This window comes from Mercenaria mercenaria, chromosome 3, assembly GCF_021730395.1.
Source record: "Mercenaria mercenaria strain notata chromosome 3, MADL_Memer_1, whole genome shotgun sequence".
In the NCBI taxonomy this organism is placed as follows: Eukaryota; Metazoa; Mollusca; class Bivalvia; order Venerida; family Veneridae; genus Mercenaria; species Mercenaria mercenaria.
Genome location: NC_069363.1, coordinates 3975649 through 3996336, shown reverse-complemented (window position 1 = coordinate 3996336; position 20688 = coordinate 3975649). Strand labels below are relative to the sequence as shown.

At 34.3% G+C, this 20688-nt stretch overlaps 2 protein-coding genes and 1 long non-coding RNA gene across 3 annotated transcripts in view; 2 read left to right on the top strand and 1 right to left on the bottom strand.

The window, feature by feature from the left end:
- Window positions 1–11896, bottom strand: part of LOC123525556 (non-structural maintenance of chromosomes element 1 homolog) — a 28032-nt gene extending 16136 nt beyond the window's left edge. The window contains exon 1 of the mRNA XM_053537760.1: window positions 11739–11896. The gene's annotated coding sequence lies outside the window, so the exon portion shown is untranslated. The remainder of the gene's footprint in view (window positions 1–11738) is intronic.
- LOC128555467 (uncharacterized) overlaps window positions 9377–20688 on the top strand; it is a 238562-nt gene continuing 227250 nt past the window's right edge. Inside the window, exon 1 of the long non-coding RNA XR_008370079.1 lies at window positions 9377–10786. This is a non-coding gene — a long non-coding RNA (uncharacterized LOC128555467). The remainder of the gene's footprint in view (window positions 10787–20688) is intronic.
- The window catches only part of LOC123525557 (ATP-dependent RNA helicase DDX24-like), a 56459-nt gene continuing 54300 nt past the window's right edge, over window positions 18530–20688 (top strand). Inside the window, exon 1 of the mRNA XM_045304690.2 lies at window positions 18530–18692. Within this exon, the coding sequence (XP_045160625.2) occupies window positions 18540–18692 (153 nt within the window). The 5' untranslated portion in view covers window positions 18530–18539. The remainder of the gene's footprint in view (window positions 18693–20688) is intronic.

Sequence of the window (20688 nt, the reverse complement as noted above, 5' to 3'; positions counted from 1 at the left end):
TTGGTGCCTTATCTATATCGTAAATAGATAGAAAATTGAAGAAATTAAGTTTTGTTTATTAACTTTCTGATTAATTTTTCATTTATAATCTAGCTTTTTGCCATTCCGGTTGTTTTTTTAAATCGATATGGAGGTAATTTCCTAAAAAATCTGGGTTTTTTTTTTTGTCTGCCTGCAAGGCAACTATCATTTCAAACCATATAAAGTTGCCTTAATACAAGTATTGAGCAATGGCATTTTATTTAGTAAAAAAAAACCACAAGAGATACGAGTATTAATGAATATTTGCAAAGATCTTCAAACGACCTCCAACATGCAAGTCACTTTTTGAATTGATGGTATAAACCTTCCGATGTTCATCAAAACATTTTTTTTAAATCCAAATGTGTATAGTTAATTTGCAGTCAATATTATATAAATTGATATTTCGTATGTTAGTTATATAATACTGATACTTTCTTCTGTCTTATATCAAATATTTTGCTGTGTGATTAACGCATCTATTTCGGACTCCTACTTACGAGGACATGCTTGAAGAAGTATCAGATCTCGACGTTTCAGTCATTCAATAAAGATGTTCCACATTTTAACGTAATTAGCTAGTTCAGTGATTGATAAAACATTTCTGTTGCATATGCATATCTGACACCCTGGGATACGGTCAAAATAAATGTATTTGCCTAATGCAGATTTTGGTACTCCTAGTCCTACAGTTTAGTAAATATTTCACAACTGTCATTCATATAATAATTTCTATTGTAGATGCACACTTTAAATGCTTACCGTGCTCAAATGTAGATTTATATCAACAAAAGTTTTACCACTATTACAACAAAGTGGATGACAGGTTAACATAATTTGATATTCTTTCGTGATCCTTCCATGATTCAGACACGTTAGTAAAGAAATTTTAGTAATCTTCAAAAGATTTACCAGATATAATACTGAATCAAGTTTAGCGGTCAAAAAAGTTTACTGTTTCAAAATGACAGTATATGTTATCAGATATATTTGCATCATGATCTAAACACTACTAATGCAAAAAGTGTCTACAATACTATGGGAAAAATGGTCCGATGAAACTGCTTTTAAATGTAAATAGCGAAATGAATGCCGCAAGTTAAGTCTTTTTGCCTTTTAAGTTGCTTGGATCTCATTACTTGGTAATAAGAACATAAGTTGCAGTGTCATTGCATTTGTAAAACAAAATGAGAAAAAAAGCTCTTGATAACTGCGTTCGAATAATATAAACAGACAGAAACCTTAATACTGTAAATGTACGGAAATTCAAATGATTGCAGGGGAAAAAACGTCTTATATCAACTAGAGATGAATGTATATCTACTTCCGTTCCAAGAATAGTAGAGGATTAAGTTTCCCGTCAAATTCTTCGACTTAAATTACACAAATTTAGAATTTAAACCAACAACAGCAAAACTCATTCGGTCAGATGTGTTGAACCTAATGATAATTTCTTTTTACACGTTTACACATACCATTGCTTCAAAATTGTACGAGTATTTTATACGAATAAAAATTTATATATTTATCATACTCAGGGTTCTCACTAGCAATTTCAAGTTGCAGTCCCAACTACTGACTAGACTGACGGACAGACTTACGTTTCGTCAAAACACAGGCCTCTATTGTACTGTCAAATTAAGTGTAGGCCGACAGACATTTTGTAAACACAATTCTTCACTCAAATATTGTTAAGGTGTGGTAAAAAGGTAAAGATAAAATAGGTCACATGTAGTCAAAAATTAATGTTGGAAAAAATCACCCCTGGACAACACCTCCCTCCCCCACCCCTCTGCTGTTTCTGATCTTCCTGGACAAAATCCCCCAGTGAAGTTATCAAGTTGGACAAAATCCCCCTTGTGAAAATATCAAGTTGCCCAAAAATCGCTCCTGATAATTTTTTCTTTACCTTTTTATTTCAGAATGGAAACGTATATAAACATACAGTGAAAAGAAAATATATAAACAATTACTACTTTTATTTTAATACTCACTAAGAGCACAACGCGTCTAAAATACAAGAATGCACAGTATGTCTATGATCAACATATTAATATTAAATGCTTCCTGAAATAACATCAGCGAATTTGCAGAAAAATAATCACGTTACTAAGACCGGCATCAACAGCATCTTAAAATTACTCGGACATTCATAATTAAGCCTAATTATCACATTCTTAAAAAAAGATTCTAAAAAGTTCTTTAATATTGGTAATTAGTACGTGAGAAAACAATCGAAGTTACTTCAAACACTACGTAATTCGTCGTTAGCAATTAGAAATTGTCATCTATGCAATCACACCGACAATCACATGTATTCGAGTTGATCTGTCTCACGGTGAAGTGGAAACGGGCAACGCTGATTCACTATACACGGCTATCGGTGACAAGCTAGTAACTCTGCCCACATATTTTGCTCTCGAGTCAAACCTTGTGTATTCGCAATCTATGTAATCAATTAATTTTCACTGCGTCTCACTGCAGAAATGTGCATCCAGGGACTCCCAAGCTGCAATAAACACGCGTATACCGGGACCAATTATGCGTACAGGGCCGCCGATTTTGGCGTTTCCGAGAACCCTGATACTAAAAAAGTATATTCGTGTAGTACACGTTAAGTCTTACAGCTTTAAATATATCCATAATGTCTGTCTCAAATAAGTTATGTCATACATTGTAGATACCAGTATAAACTTTGATCTTCACTCTTCAGTTTCAAATAAGCTCCAGTATTGTAGTATCAGCCAAGGATGAGGGTCAAAGGTGTTGCCCATAATTATATCAAAACAATATCTTAGAGCTTTTCGTCCGGAACAATAGATACGTCAGTTTGGGCAGTTTCTAGATTGGCTACTAAAGGCAAGTGGCTGCCTTATTAATACCTGTAGGTGACCGCTAATGCAGGCTGTACTGTATACCTCTATCACAGTTCAACATTAAATGTGTGCAAAAAGCCTCTTTGAATCTTCAACTCATCCCCTTAGCCTTCAAATTTTATTTATTAAATTTCTTTTTTTACATTTTTATTGTCGAAAAATGACAATATGCCTGTGCGTATATTAGATCTACGCAGGTCATACCGGCCAGTCGCTTTTACAAGAAGCCACAAGTTCTCTTTCTATTTCCAGAATGTTTACTGATGAAACTTCATTTATGCTGTAATCATTAATTAATAATGTATTTGATTTTTTTTAACCTAATGAAGTTTTATTTTAATTTTACGTCTCAAAAAATTTATTAAATGGCATTCTACTCTTATATGTGTGGCGAGTTATACTGATATCCAGTCTTTTTAGCAACATCCTTGTCATTGTATGAAAGAAGAACTGTTTTCATAGAAAACTTATGTCCTTTTCAGCATGACAACAACATAAGACGGAACTTTGAGTGTAGGGAAAATTGTTTGAACATTTTTACATTTAATTTTACTCGTATGAGATAAACCAGGAGCTCCATCAAGAAGAATATTATACATTCACCTCCCAAAAAGTAAGTCATGTGTTGCACCCGAGACCTCCATCGCAAGAGAGACACATTACAAATAAACCATAAATTATTATTATTACTCGGGGTAGACCACGGTGTTGAAAGAGTAATTTTATTCTTTTAAATAATGCACTTTTTTACATTTACGGTATCGTAAGTCAGGCTCAACATACGAGGTTGATAAGGTATGCTTTGAGTTATCGAAATAGTGTTACCTTAGTTTTACCTTAACACTGTCGTAAATAACCTCGTAAATTCAGCGATATCGTACGTTTCGAGTTAGCCACCCCTGCTCCGCGGCTATTCAAATTCTATTACAGTGTGTATGCAACCCATGATTACAATAGGTAACAGTCACGGCCACACCTTAGCACGCAAAACCACACATATTTTATATAAAATAGACTATTTTGACAGGCGTCACTGTTCATAGAATTTTCATGCTTTTTCAGTGACAATTTAAGGTTAAAAGGTAGGGCTGGAGCAGGTCTTAAGTCTATCTATCTTTGTATACGGTTGGACTCCCCTCACGGGTATAATAGCCGGGTTGCACGTCACAACCAGATAAAAGTTGGTTTAAAAGCAGTGAAAGGAAGGCTTCAAAATTGAAGATAGTGAGAAAGAAGATAAAAGTGTGAAAGTGTTAAGTGAAATAAATAACTTTAAAACATCATTTATGCATGGTCTTAACATACATTTGATGCCTCTTAAATACTTCCTACTTGTCTAGGAATACGGAACTTCCGTAATCGTAGAATTGGAAGCTAGGATTACGGTACCGTAATCGTAGCCATTGCCAAACTATAATCATTGTTCAGATAAAATGTATGGACACCGCTTTTGCAATATATTGCAGTTGCCAGGCAATTTTTAGAGTATACATACCTGTCAAGTTTCCAAAATATGAAAGAGTGAGATTTGTGCGAGTCGCAGCGCGCGACAAATGGAGGTGGGTACAGGAGGGGTCTTTCCCTCCTTCTGGGGGTAGGGTTTGGGGATTCCCCCCCCCCCCCACCAAGAATTTTTTTTTAAAAGTATATATGAAAATATGCATTCTGGTGCTTTCTGAGATCATTAATATGAATTCCATGTCCACTCTTTTTTGCCTTGCACAGTCTATATGGAAAACACATGTGACCTGATTTTTATTTTTTTTATTTCATGATAGATCTACAAGAAACTTTATTTTTCTAAAAAACAAATAAAATTAATAATGCAAATTTTATAACTGATTCTGTCAGTAAAACTGTTTTGAGTTTTTATTACAGCCGTGATATCGATGGACCTAAATGTGTAATACAAACAAAACGTCTCACAAGCTGATCTACATATTCTACTTTCGATTTGAAATGTACTTTCGGTTTGAACCTGCACCGAAAAAAGGGTTGTGCATACAACTTACTTCCTGCATAGCTTGCAGAAAGCAAAACTAGGTCCATTGTTTGCTTTTCTAAGCCAAGGAAATTCCAGTTCCCGCGTGTTGGTTTATTTTGATGAATAATTTTTTTTTTCTTTTTGGCATCGTCATGTTTTTTTAGTGTCGGTCAAGGTCAAGTGCGCGAATGGTTCTAATACTTTTCCGACAATGCAACGTCCACGAATAGCATAAATAGTAACCAGTCAGTCAATATCAATGATTTACGTAATTGGCTCGTAGTCATACGGAAATTAACGCATCAATTTGATTGGTACAGTCTTTCTCGGGAAGCTTCGGTTAAAGCAAAAACTGGCCAGAACCAGTTTCGGCAGGTCTGTTACGTAATCAGTACATTGAAAACGACAATTGACATGTGTTTTCTGTTTATTGTTGATGTATCTTATTGTTGTCTCATCCTGTCTTAAAATAACGATGCCAGATGGCAAATTAGAGAAAATAAGTGGTCCACAATTTTTTTGTCTGATTTTTTTAGAAAGCGTGAGAAAATGCTCCAAATTCGTTAAATTGTGATCAAACCTTGAATTCGTGAGAATCACGATTCAAGCGTCAGACTTGACAGGTATGGAGTATACAACTTCCATTCTACTAGTTATATCCGAAAGGGGCGTCAAGCAGTATACATACATACAATCCAATATATAACCGAAAAACCTGTTATCCGAAAGGAAGTGTCTAGGGGTACGAATCCGTACCTCTAGAATCTGATTCTAGAGGTACGGATTTGTACCTCTAGACAAGCCTGTTAGGGGTTTTCTAGGGGTACGGACCTCCGTTTTTCTAGAGATTAAGGGTCATATACATTTCAAATTTTGTTAAAAAAAACAACAAATAACATTTCATCAGAATTCACCTTAAACTTGGATCTAAATGGTTTACAGATAACAACATTCATCCGATTTGTTACATTTTCTTTCGGAACGTAAATAACCGAGGAACACCAAATAAATCACGAAGTTTCGAACTGGCAGAAAAAAAAAAGATATAAAGATTAAACAAAATAATTTTAAGTATGTTGGGGGAAAACTATTTTTAATTGATAACTAGAAAATGCTTTTGTAAAAAAACGCATGTCTCCCCCAATGCAAAGTCCTATAGGCACGAAGTCAATAGGGGTCAGGAGCGAAAGTCAAACAGACACTGATGGTTGGCTGCAATAGGGATCATCTACTTGGCATGTCCAGTCATCCCGCTAAATTTCAACACTAGTGGCCTAGTGGTTCTCAAGTCACTGTTCAGGCTCCTGTGACCTTGACCTTTGATCAAGTGACCTCAAAATAAATAGGGGTCATCTACTCTGCATGTCCAATCATCCTATTAAGTTTCAACATTGTAGGTCACGTGGTTCTCAAGTTATTTCCAAAAAATGATTTTACATGAACAGGCCACTGTGACCTTGACCTTTATTAGACTGACTCCAAAGTCAATAGGGGTCATCTACTCTGCATGTTCAATCATCCTATGAAGTTTCAACATTCTGGGTCAAGTGGTTCTCAAGTTATTGATCGGAACTGGTTATCAATGTTCAGGCCCCTGTGACCTTGACCTTTAACGGAGTGACCCCAAAAACAATAAGGGTCATTTACTCTGCATGAACAATCATCCTATGAAGTTTCAACATTCTGGGTCGAGAGGTTCTCAAGTTATTGATTGGAAATGGTTTTCAATGTTCAGGCCCCTGTGGCCTTGAACTTTAACAGAGTGACCCTAAAATCGTTAGGGTTCATCTACTCTGCATGACCAATAATCCTACGAAGTTTCATCATTCTGGGTCAAGTGGTTCTCAAGTTACTGACCGGAAATGGTTTTCAATGTTCGGGCCCCTGTGACCTTGACCTTTCACAGAGTGACCCTAAAATCGTTAGGGGTCATCTACTCTGCATGATCAATCATCCTATTAAGTTTCAACATTCTGGGTCAAGTGGTTCTCAAGTTACTGACCGGAAATGTTTTTCAATGTTCGGGCCCCTGTGACCTTGACCTTTCACAGAGTGACCCCAAAATCGTTAGGGGTCATCTACTCTTTATGATCAATCATCCTATTAAGTTTCAACATTCTGGGTCAAGTGGTTCTCAAGTTACTGACTGGAAATGGTTTTCAATGTTCAGGCCCCTGTGACCTTGACCTTGAATGGAGTGACACCAAAATCGATAGGGGTCATCTACTTTGCATGTACAATCATCCTATGAAGTTTCAACATTCTGGGTCAAGTGGTTCTCTAGTTATTGATCAGAAATGGTTTTCAATGTTTAGGCCCCTGTGACCTTGACCTTTGACGGAGTGACCCCAAAAACAATAGGGGTTGTCTACTCTTTATGACCAATCATCCTATGAAATTTCAACATTCTGGGTCAGGTGGTTCTCTAGTTATTGATTGGAAATGGTTTTCAATGTTCAGGCCCCTGTGACCTTGACCTTTGACGGAGTGACCCCAAAATCAATAGGGGTCATCTACTCTTCATGACCAATCATCCTATGAAGTTTCAACATTCTGGGTCAAGTGGTTCTCTAGTTATTGATCAGAAATGGTTTTCAATGTTCAGGCCCCTGTGACCTTGACCTTTGACGGAGTGACCCCAAAAACAATAGGGGTTGTCTACTCTTTATGACCAATCATCCTATGAAGTTTCAACATTCTGGGTCAGGTGGTTCTCTAGTTATTGATTGGAAATGGTTTTCAATGTTCAGGCCCCTGTGACCTTGACCTTTGACGGAGTGACCCCAAAATCAATAGGGGTCATCTACTCTTCATGATCAATCATCCTATGAAGTTTCAAGATTCTGGGTCAAGTGGTTCTCTAGTTATTGATCGGAAATGGTTTTCAATGTTCAGGCCCTTGTGACCTTGACCGTTGATGGAGTGACCCCAAAAACAATAGGGGTCGTCTACTCCAGCAGCCCTACAACCCTATGAAGTTTGAAGGTTCTAGGTCAAATGGTTCTCCAGTTATTGCTCGGAAATGAAGTGTGACGTACGGACGAAAGGACGGACGGACGGACAGGGCAAAAACAATATGTCTCCTGGGGGAGACATAATTAGCCCTTAGTCAGTCAGGGGTGTAACTGTTTTAAGTTATGTAACCTATATTAGTTACTTTTTCAAGTATTTTATAACCTGTAATAGTTATAAAATATAGATAACTCAGGTAAGTTATTCAAAAAAAGCCTTTTTGCTGTTCTCACAAAGTGACCTTTAAAGTGTAATTAGTAGCAAACTGTGGTTAATCAAATTCTCTTTTAGTCTGATCATGGCCTGATGAGCATAATGGGATGTTAAGAGTTTTATAGCTTTAAAACCATTTGCGTAAGACTTTATCAGCCTTGCATAAAAGAAATTACTGCATAGCTGGAAAGATAAAAGACCAAGGATTCAGGAAATGATTGCATTAGTCACATTCACAATAAGGAATTGACACAAGAGGGCTTTCAGTGATTTTTTTCAGTTTTGGGGGAAGGGGGTCGGTGCCCTTTGGAGGGGGAAAAATTCAACGTAAAACTAAGACAAGAGATCACAGAGTGATCTTGGCGCCCACCAATGTGCCATTTTTGAGTGTTCCAAATTTCAAGACTTACTGACTAGCTCAAGGTCAAATTTCATTTCCGTACACAACACAAATCTATGCAAGTGGTCCAAATTTGAAGGCTGTAGCTTGAGAAATGTAAAAGTAGGTCACTAGGTCAAAATCAAAGTCAAATTTTACTTCCGAATACAAAACTATGCATGTGGTCCAAATTTGAAGCCTGTACCTTCAAAAATGTGAAAGTAGGTTACTAGGTCAATGAAAAGGTCAAAGTTTGTTTCGGTACACAAAACTTTGCATGTGGTCCAAATCTGAAGGCTGTAGCTTGAGAAATGTAAAAGTAGGTCACTAGGTCAAAATCAAGGTCAAATTTTATTTCGGAATACAAAACTATGCATGTGGTCCAAATTTGAAGCCTGTACCTTAAAAATGTGAAAGTAGGTCACTAGGTCAATGTAAAGGTCAAAGGTCATTTCAGTACACAAAACTATGCAAGTGGTCCAAATTTGAAGGCTGTAGCTTGAGAAATGTAAAAGTAGGTCACTAGGTCAAAATCAAGGTCAAATTTTATTTCAGAATACAAAACTATGCATGTGGTCCAAATTTGAAGCCTGTACCTTCAAAAATGTGAAAGTAGGTCACTAGGTCAATGTCAAGGTCAAAGTTTTTTTCGGTACACAAAACTATGCATGTAGTCCAAATTTGAAGGCTGTAGCTTGAGAAATGTGAAAGTAGGTCACTAGGTCAAAATCAATGTCAAATTTCATTTTGAAACAGGAAACTATGCATATGGTCCAAATTTGATGCCTGTACCTTCAAAAATGTGAAAGTAGGTCACTAGGTCAAAATAAAGGTCAAAGTTTTTTCCTGTGCACAAAATTATGCATGTGGTCCAAATTTGAAGGCTGTAGCTACAGAAATGTGAAAGTAGGTCACTAGGTCAAAATCAAGGTCAACTCATGTCAAGGTTCATCTTGCCCCTCAAAAATATACATGTGGTCCAAGTTTGAATGTTGTAGTTACTGACAAGAACATTTTAAAAGCTTTTCCCTATATAAGTCTATATGAACCATGTGACCCCCGGGGCGGGGCCATATTTAACCCTAGGAGGATAATTTGAACAAACTTGGTAGAGAACCACTAGATGATGCTACATTACAAGTATCAAAGCCCTAGGCTTTGTGGTTTGGACAAGAAGATTTTCAAAGTTTTTCCCTATATAAGTCTATGTAAACCATATGACCCCCAGGGCGGGGCCATATTTGACCCTAGGGGTATAATTTGAACAATCTTAGTTGAAGACCACTAGATGATGTCACATACAAAATATCAAAGCCCTAGGCCCTGTGGTTTGGACAAGAGGTTATTCAAAGTTTTTCCCTATATAAGTCTATATAAACCATGTGACCCCCAGGGCGGGGCCATATTTGACCCCAGAGAAATAATTTGAATCATCTTGGTAGAGGACCACTAGATGATGCTTCATACTAAATATCAAAGCCCTAGGCTCTGTGGTTTTGGACAAGAAGGTTTTCAAAGTTTTTCCCTATATAAATCTATATAAATTATAGAAATAAACAAAGGGCCATAACTCACTCATAAATTGTTGAACCAGTCTGTTTTTCAGGGGGACACAACTAGGGTACCAATACATCATTCTGACAAAGTTTGGTCAAAATCCCCCCAGTAGTTTCTGAGGAGATGCGATAACGAGAAATTGTTAACGGACGGACGGACGGACGGACGGAATGACGGACGGACGGACCACGGACGCAGAGTGATTTTAATAGCCCACCATCATCATGATGGTGGGCTAAAAAAGGGGAATTTTCATTTGTGTTGAAATAAACTATAGTTTCAAGTTTATTGATAAATTCAGGGCCCATAAGAGCATCTGACATGACATATAACACAATGTAGCATATCAATACCAGATAACCAAATAAATTTTTCAAATGTGGAGGATAAGACATCCAATAGACTACCAAAATTTACAACAGACATTAGGTCCCTTCTTAAACAAATCGGTGAGTGGCTGTTTTTTTATTTCTGTCAAAGTCTGACATTTGCAGTCACTGTTACATTTGACCTGTCACAATAAAAACAAACTGTAAAAAACAATGTATGCATTGGACTAGTCCCTTCCCAAAGCATAAAATCAAACCCTGACTGACTAGAAGATGGAAAACTCAACACTACCCGGCCAAACAAACAGAATGCAAATCATTTACAGACTAACATTCAACAGCGTTGTTGTGCAGAATAATAAAGCGCTTCGATGATTCTGATTTATCAAGGGAAGTTACTCCAACCGGTGTCGATGTAAACAAAACGCGAGATACCGCGGTGAACTGTTTTCTATATGAAAATAAATAAAATAAACTAGTGAATTATGATTTAATTGATTGGAATTTTTTTTATTTTCAGAGGGGAATTTTAGGCATCGGAAAGGGGAAAAAAATATACTATTTTGAGGGGGGAATGGGGCCGAATTTCGCCGAATATTTTGGTGAAAAAAAACGCTGTTGTAATATTTGATGATAACTGAAACAAGTTATGAAAATAAACGCAGTAACTCAAATGGGTTATAAAAAGTGATAACTTGAAACAGTTACACTCCTGTTAGTGTATTTACGTTTTTCACACATTTGGTAGCCGTTACGAGATACATGGGATGTTTTCACAAACAGTTTCTTTTACTTAATGTCGCTTAATTGATCATTAAAGTTCCGTGCCGATTATCATTATACAACAATGTACATTGTTAAATAACAAAATAGATTGATGCATATTATTATGCCTAATTTATTTATTTATTTATTTATTTGCTGAATTTCAAATAGAATTCATTTAAGGGATAGATTCATTCATTAATCTAGCTGTTATCAACAGTTTATTTGACAACAAACTAATTCCTATCGGCACAGAACAGTGTATTCATTTGGAGTTCCTCGGTTATTTAGGTTCTGAAAGAGAAGGTAAACAATCAGATGAACGCTGGTATCTGTAAACCAATTAGATTCAAGTTTTAAGTGACTTTGTTGTTATTTCATTTTCAACAAAATTTAAGATATAAATAACCCTAAATTTCTTGAAAAAGGAGGTCCGTACCCCTAGAAAACCCCTAACAGGCTTGTCTAGAGGTACGGATCCGTACCACTAGAATCAGATTCTAGAGGTACGGATCCGTACCCCTACTAGGGGCCCTAGACACTTCCTATCCGAAAACTGATCATATTCATAGCGCACAACTTTCGAGTTCTTAAAAACTTACATTTGTGTTGGGTGTTAGTGTAGAATATATATTTAGAAAATACTGAAGTAGTTTCTTTTATCATTTAAAGATAATTCAGCATAATCAAATTATCCAAACTTGTTTGTATTTCGTTAATTTTTCCGCCAACAAACGCCTAACTGACTCAGATCAGTTATGATAAAAACCAATACCATACAGATTGTCCCTCTATCTCCAAGAGATCCGTCCAACTACCCACAGGTACATGACACATACAAAAATTCCACCTATAGTATATATAAAGTCTTACCATTATTATTCTATATGTCGTTATTCTTATTGTATGTTCGATATTCTTATGGTAAAAGTCATTATTGTTATTCTATATTTCGTCATTCTTATTGTATCTTTGATATTATTATTCAATGCCGTGTCATTCATATTCTAAGTTGTTACCATTGTTATTTTATATGTCGATATTCTTATTGTAAGAGATGATATTGTTGTTGCATATTCATTATTGTTTTTTTTAAGCTTGATATTCTTATTGTATGTGCGATTTCCCGCGATATAAATGGCACAGCGACGCTATACAAATACAATCACATAACATAGAATAAGAATGACATGTTTTGTAAATAGAATCGTCAGATATTGAACAACAATAATGTCTTTTACAATATAAATATCGAACATACAATAAGGAAAACGACATACACCGTATACAATAAGAATGGTAATACTTAGAATATGAATGACATGACATTGAATAATAATATCAAAGATACAATAAGTATAACGAAATATAGAATAACAATAATGACGTTTACCATAAGAATATCGAACATACAATAAGAATAACGACATATAGAATAGCAATGGTAAGACTTAGAATATGAATGACACGGCATTGAATAACAATATAAAAGATACAATAACAATAACGAAACATAGAATAACAATGATGACTTTTACCATAAGAATATCGATCATACCATAACAATAACCACATGTACAATAACAATAGCAAATTTTAGAATATGAATGACACGACACTGAATAACAATAACAAACATACAATAATAATAACATACATATATAATTTAGCAACGTTTGACATGCCATATTCAACACTTTATTGTTTATGTAGAAAAGCCAGTAATTACATAAATGTGAATGTGAAACGAATTTGTCACACTGCTGTTACAAAATTTATATATATACAAAATTTTGTCTTCATTATGTTACGATTCTCCTTGGTCCAGTGGTTAATGTGCATGCTTCAAATGTGCGAGTTCCGAAGTTCGATCCCTCCAAGATGCTTCTTTTTTCGTTTATTTTTAACGGTTTTATTTTTTTATTATTATTATTTATCATGAATTTTGCAAATATTGGAACAGAAATTATTAAAGGTGTTTAGTAACCAGTGTTCTGCCAGTAACTTTTGAACAAAATCAAATTGAAAGGCATGGAAAAGCATGTTATATGTTGCTTATCTCCACTCCCTTCCACAGTTTTACTACTTTCTCAAACAATCATTGACTAGAACTTTACACTTTGAAAAAAATGTTGGCTACAAACTTGAAAATTAAAATTCAAAAGGCTCCAACTACGATCCCTGTACAGTAGAGCTAAGTAATTAACCTTAATCATACTCAAAAGGCTCTAGACTGTTAGGAGTTTTGTAAATTATATTGAATTTCAAACAACAGTGTTTGTCTCTGGATAAAATATGGTCAAGAACTTTTTAGAATGAATTTGAAAAAAAAAATACACGTAAATGGTTGTTTGTCATTCTCCCATACAAGAGGTTTACCATAGCTGTATTAGTGGGCCAAAATTTAGCCGCATTCTTCCTTCCTAAAAGAGCGTCATTTGACAACGATAATGACATTTAAAAGAATTGCATTAGTCTGTGTTTAGGATAACAGGATTATGTAATTTACGGTATCTAAATGCACACATTGGACTTTTCACTTGGATTACAAAAGTTTATTTGAAGAACTTAGTTTAAATCACTATTTTCAAATATTCACCAGACAAGAGACACATTTCTATTTAACTGGTTTCTATGATCATATTCAATATGATTAACGGAAACATTTTAGTTATATAGAGGATATTACATGACTGTCTTTTCATATTGAGTTTAATAAACTCAATGTTGAAAGTCACAAATGTAATATTCTTTTCATCACATGTTAGCTTTTCCAGCCGAAACATAAAAAAAAATCAACTATTTTAACTATTATAAACAAGTCAATTTGACCAACATCTCCGATACTTTAAACACGTCGACGCCAAAGATTTATTACACTAGTGTAGTATCAAATTTATGTAAGGGCTTGATTCCACTCCCGCGACATCAAACATGCGATAAAATTAATTCTCCTCATCTTTGTGCTTTGGTAGACGTACGTCTTTTTCTTTATTTCACTTGTTGAGTTTTAATTTTTAAAAATGCAGTCTTAGATTCATAACAAACTAATATCGCATTCAGAAATTATGGATTATCATTAATGCAAATAATTGTGTTAATAACTTAATAGAACATTAAACTTCATAAAAAGAATCCGTAATACCAGATATTGCTATTACGATAACACCATGGGGCACTGTTGATTTATCACGAGAGCTTTGACATTTAGATAGCACCTAATTCCATACTGGTTTCCTGTTAATTTTGATGTTCATTTCCTCTTTAAAAAGATAAGTTTTAAAAGAAAATTGCAAGTTTGCTATTAAGCATTAATACTGTCACGTCTGACTTGGTGTTGCACCGACATCATCCAAACGCGCTGATACCATAAGGTTGAGCGTGGCGTTACGCAGGCTTAATGTGTTTTTTTAAAACTATTGGTAACACATGAAATGAAAAGAAACTTTGCATTCCCGGATTCAGAAATTTGTATTAGAGAAACAAATTGACAGCAAAGGCATGATTGTCGAGGCGCATAACGCCGACTGTAGGTATGTACCGAAGGGGGTATCCTGGACATTTTTAAATCTTAGTATGTAAATTGTGGCCTCTGGTGCATTTTTGGGACTAGATTCTGAACACCCAATCACCATTATCTTTAACTCATGAACACTATTTCCATCGTCAGTCTAGTCTTGACACATTTGAAGAAATGATTAGATCTACGTTCATTTAAACTGACCCATTTTAAAATAGTTGCCTTTGTTCCTAATTTTCATAAGGAGCAAAACCATCAGGCTTACTGAAAATATCAGAAGAACAATTTGTGCAGAAAGAATCCGTATGACTAGGTTTTCCCGTCAGATAGGTAGCGTGTAACTTCATATTGTTTGTAAATGTTATATAAGTGTACCTGTACATTTCTCTAAAATGTCTTTCTGTATTGCATTGTATTGTTATGGGCTGGTGGCCAATATCAAGTTAACTATTTGTCATTGTGATTATCATTGTTAAAGAAATTGCCATGCCACTCGCTCCCAGTAGTACTTGTGAGTGTGAGCATGTTCTGTTGAATTTATATGCTAGAAATTCCGAAATTAAATATGGCAAATATGAAATCAAACGGAAATTTTCTTTGTCATTACGGGTTTACTACCGTTATGATAGCATTTTCAAGAAAGATGAAAATATAACTGATGTACTTTGGGTAACTGAGTTCAAAGAAAAAATGTATATCTCTTGCAGGTTCGTGATTAGGCCATGGATAGGTCTTTCATCCTGAGTAGGTTGCGTCAGAAGTTTAAATGTTTAAACTTTTTTGACCTAGTCCTGCTTTTGACCTGTCCCTATCAGTATGGTATAGATTTTTTCAAAGCGGTTGTTTGAGGGTATGACTGAATAGCGAAATCTAGTAGATTTCGCGAAATCTAATCAAATTAGCGAAATCTAGACATAAAATGTAAACTAATGTATAATTTTAAAAATCCTTTTAAGCTTTTATTAAAAATATAAATCTACATGTGCATGTCATTTTTTCAAGAAAATATACTTATATTTAGGGTGGTTTTGAAGCGAAAAACTTATACGGGTCTTGATTTCGCCCGATTCTACATGCGCGGAAATCTCAAGTGACAGGTAAAATCAAGACATAAAATTTAAAGTGATGAAGTTTCTTTTTAAATCTTTTTAGGCATTTATTCAGAATATATTTCTTAGTTTGCATGTCAATTTTCAAGACAAAATATTTATATATAAGGAGATTTTGAAACGAAAAACGTATACGGGTGTTGATTTCGCCAGATTTTATATGTGCAGAAATCTCAAGTGACAGGCAAAATCAAGACATAAAATCTAAAGTGATGAATACTTTTTAAAATCCTTTTAAGCTTTCATTAAGAATATATTTCTACGTGTGCAAGTCAATTTTCAAGAAAAAATATTTATAATAAGTATTAATTAGAAACGAAAAATATATACGGATGTTGATTTTGCCAGATGGTCAGTGACATGCAAAATCAAGTCATAAAATTTAAAGTAATGAATAATTTTTAAAATCCTTTTAAACTTTTATCGGGAATATAAGTATACGTTTGCATGTCAATTTTCAAGCAAAAATATTTATATTTAGGGTGGTTTTGAAGCGAAAAACGTATACGGGTCTTGATTTCGCAACAAAAAAGAGCTTGAACAAGATTTATTTGGGTATAGCACTATCCCGAAAACATGCAGAGCCAAACGTTTACAGAATTCTTCACAATTAGTTGTTTTGTCTCGTTTAAGGGTCCAAAAACAGGCTAGTTTAATCATTAGAGTGTTATAAACGGCAAGAAACGACACAATTCAAATTTCAAAACATGGACATGACCATTTTATAACTTCAATAACTTCGAGAATTTAAAATCTACAACGCTGAAACGCAAAACCGAGTGTGACGTAGACATAGAACTGATGCATGCACATATTCATAGAGTTCAAAGTACCGTTGAAACCCACTTACCTGATAAAAAAGCAAGCGAACACGCGATGATTTCAGAAAATATCCACCATTTTGTAAGTTTGCGACCATTTCGCTCGCTTGAACCAAGTGTGCAACCACTTCACGTCCTGCCCCTTGTCTGCGCGGAAGCAAAATCAAATCTTAAAATTAAAAGTTTGTCGTATTCACCGGCTATACAATGAGTTAAGGAAGGTGTGAAAATAATTGGACCGTGTTGCTGTGGGACTGTGTTACATGCACGTGTCATAGTTATCAATCATCATCTAAATTGTTTAATACAAGAAAGAAATTGTATTCAACAATAATTGGAGAAAGAATGCATATATGAATGAAATTAAGAAAATGGGCCATATCCTAAACATATAACTTCAATTTAATTCTTAGAAAGACGTTTTCATATGGAAAATGTGTTAATGAGAAATAAATTGCAAATCTAAATAATTACTGTTTGTTACATGTAATAATCTAATAATTGTCGGATGATATGCCACAATTTTGACCGAATGATTACCTGCTGCATTTCGCACCTCCTCAAACGTGTGAGAAAACCACCTTTGATTAAATTATCGTTTATCCCCGCTTAACTAATTGGATTAAATTTAATTTGATTAACTAATCAGCTGTATGTGCCGACCAGTGTGACGACCGTTGTATCTTCTGTGAGGTAAGATTAGTTGTTGTGTATATTGTGTTGAAAATATTTAACTTACAGAAATCAAATTTTTGTAGAAAATGATAACTCTGTATATCAACGGATTACAGTTCCGTGAAAATTGTTGAAACGGCGTAAAACACAATCGCATTATTTAGATACATCTGGGATTATTTTCGTCATGATAAAATCTTAATATCAAATCCAAGTGATGTTTAAATATTAGTGTACTGATTATACACTCATAGACTTTTAAAATCGGTCACGACTATAACTGCGATATTTTTAATAATATTTAAATTACACGACTGAAATTTCATTCCTTAAAATTTTAAGATTTGATTTTGCCTCTCAGTTGAGGTTTCAGCGCATATAAAATCTGGCGAAATCAACATCCGTATAAGTTTTTCGTTTATTAATCATACTAAATATGAATATTTTTTCCTGAAAATTGATATGCACACGTAGAAATATATTCTTGATAAAAGCTTAAAGGATTTTCAAAAAAATATCCATCAATTTAAATTTAATGTTTTGATTTTACCCGTCACTTGAGATTTCCGCACATGTAGAATCGGGCGAAATCAAGACCCGTATACGTTTCTCGCTTCAAAACCACCCTAAATATAAATATTTTTTCTTGAAAATTGACATGCAAACGTATATTTATATTCCCGATAAAAGCTTAAAAGAATTTTTAAAAAATTATTCATCACTTTAAATTTTATGACTTGATTTTGCATGTCACTGACCATCTGGCAAAATCAACACCCGTATATATTTTTCGTTTCTAATTAATACTAAGTATAAATATTTTTTCTTGAAAATTGACATGCACACGTAAAAAATATATTCTTAATAAAAGCTTAAAAGGATTTTAAAAAGTACTCTTCACTTTAGATTTTATGTCTTGATTTTGCCTGTCACTTGAGATTTCTCCGCATATAAAATCTGGCGAAATCAACAGCCGTATACGTTTTTCGTTTTAAAACCAAAATATATATGTAAATATCTTTTCTTGAAAATTAGCATGCACACTAAGAAATATATTCTGAATAAAAGCTTAAAAGGATATTTAAAAAAAATCATCACTTTAAATTTTATGTCTTGATTTCGCCGGTCACTTGAAATTTCTGCGCATATAGAATCTGGCGAAATCAACACCCGTACTGTATACGTTTTTCGTTTCAAAACCACCTTATATATATTTATTTGTTTTCTTGAAAATTAACATGCAAACTTATAAATATATTCTTATCCAGATGAAACAAAATGGCTGCTTTTCACGTGAAAGCGAAGAAACCATGGAAAAATGTTGATTTACAGTCAGCAGGGATTTCACAGAAAGATCTAGAGGGTTTAATAAGTTTACAGGAGTTGACAGATTATGAAATAGTAGATTCCACGAGGAAGACAGGGCAGAAAGTTAGTAATATCTCACTTTAACATATGTTTTCGCGATCTGTCGTGTTGGATGGACTCTGCTGTTACTTAGAGTCAGTGTACCCGGTTTCGCATTGTACGCGGTTTCGCACACCCAGCAAATTCATGTGCTTAGTGAGAATAAAGCAGAAAATTCAACAATTCTTTGTTATTATTTCACAAAATTGAGTTATTCCCTACATAAATTGACACAAGGGGTTCATCCCCGCTTGAGCCTCGTTCTGGTAGGTGCAGACGAAAACAATAACAATACTAATGGAGGCCAGTAGGTTAGCTGAAAAATATTAAATTTTATGAAAATAATGACTAAGCAAACAACAACAAGGTGTAAAATAAATTGAAAAATCACTTTTCCTTCATACATGTAGGTATTTACCTATTACTTTACCGAAATGAAAAATATTTCAACAGATATTGAAGTTCTCCCAACCTGCAAAATGACTTCAACTTGATTGTTTGCTTTACGTTTTTATTAAAACAGAGAACTTAATCGAATGACAAGACTTGTTGGGGTCTTTTGTGATTCAGCAGCTTCTATTGTTTATTTTTGTTTCATGTATTCAGCTGTTTTAGCCTTTTCTGCTTTAAGCAGTAAAAACAGGGTTTGGTCCCTATATTTCACTTTCATAACTGCTTTTTAATTTCACTTTCAGATGTTTTATTGGAAAATACATGTTTAAATTGAATAGAATAAATACTTAAAAAGTTAATTGAAATTTTTCTTTTGGGTAAATGCATTACTATCACTGAATTCTATAAATAGCATGGTGTGCGAAACCGGGTACACTTAAATGCAAAAACTGGTCAAAATATGTTATCCGAATCAAGTTTACCAAGAGGTATGACGTCATTGAAGTGGGAAAGGAAAGTAAGCGTGTTTTAAACCAAAATAAGTGTATTTATTAAAGCATGTAGAGGTAAATTCAAATTTAATCATTTTTGACTAAATAGGAAAGTATTCTTAGGAAATGTGTGCGAAACCGGGTACACTGACTCTAAGTGGCAGGGGCCAGTTACGTATTTGGTTCGGGTACATGTTTTAAACAAAACAGATGTAGTTTAAAGGCATTTATATCCAACTGGTTATTTATGATGTTTATAGAATAATGGATTCCTGCTTTAGGTCAGACACTGCTAATATGAAATTAGGTGCTACCTAAACAGGCTGGTAACATTGCCCGATCGGGCTTATGACACAAAAAGTAATATTTCTTGACAAATAATGAAGATATTTCTTTCAAATTTGGTCCATTTATTAAGCATTACATATAATGCTTATCAAGATAGAAATAACTTTGTTGCCTTCAGTTTAGTTAGAATTACTTCCCTTTTTCAGATTTCTATGATGCATAATTTTTGAAGTCCAAAAATATTATGTTTTAATGCAATGTTTAACACAGAAAAGGGTTCAATGGCTTTCTAGTGCTCCAAACTTGTGCGCCAATACCTTTATTCTATATATTTAGGGTAAATACTTTGTTTCTAGTGCAGATGTATGAGCAATTTTTTTAGGACTAACATTTCTCTATAATGTTGTAAGTGAAAGCAGAGTAAAATGTTTACATTCATGTACTAGCGCAATAATTTAGAGCATCAGAAAGCCATTTAACCCTTTTTGTTTTAAACTTAGCATTAGAACATTGCTTTTTTGGACTTCAAAGATTATGCGTCATAAAAGTCTGAAAAGGGGAAATAATTCTACAAAACTGAAGGCAACCTAGTTATTTTTATTCTAATTTGTATCATTTGTTATGCTTAACAAATGGACCAAGTTTGAAAGAAATATCTTCATTAATTGTCAAGAAATATTACTTTTTGTGTCATAAGCTCGATCGGGCAATGTTACCAGCCTGCTAAAAGGCAGAGCTCCCTTGAAAAATCACCAGTGCCCCTTAAAAATTAAAGGAGTGGTGTTGGAATTGTCTGGAAAAGTTAATGTTCTAATTCCAAAGTTATAAGAAATTAGAATTTACGTAAT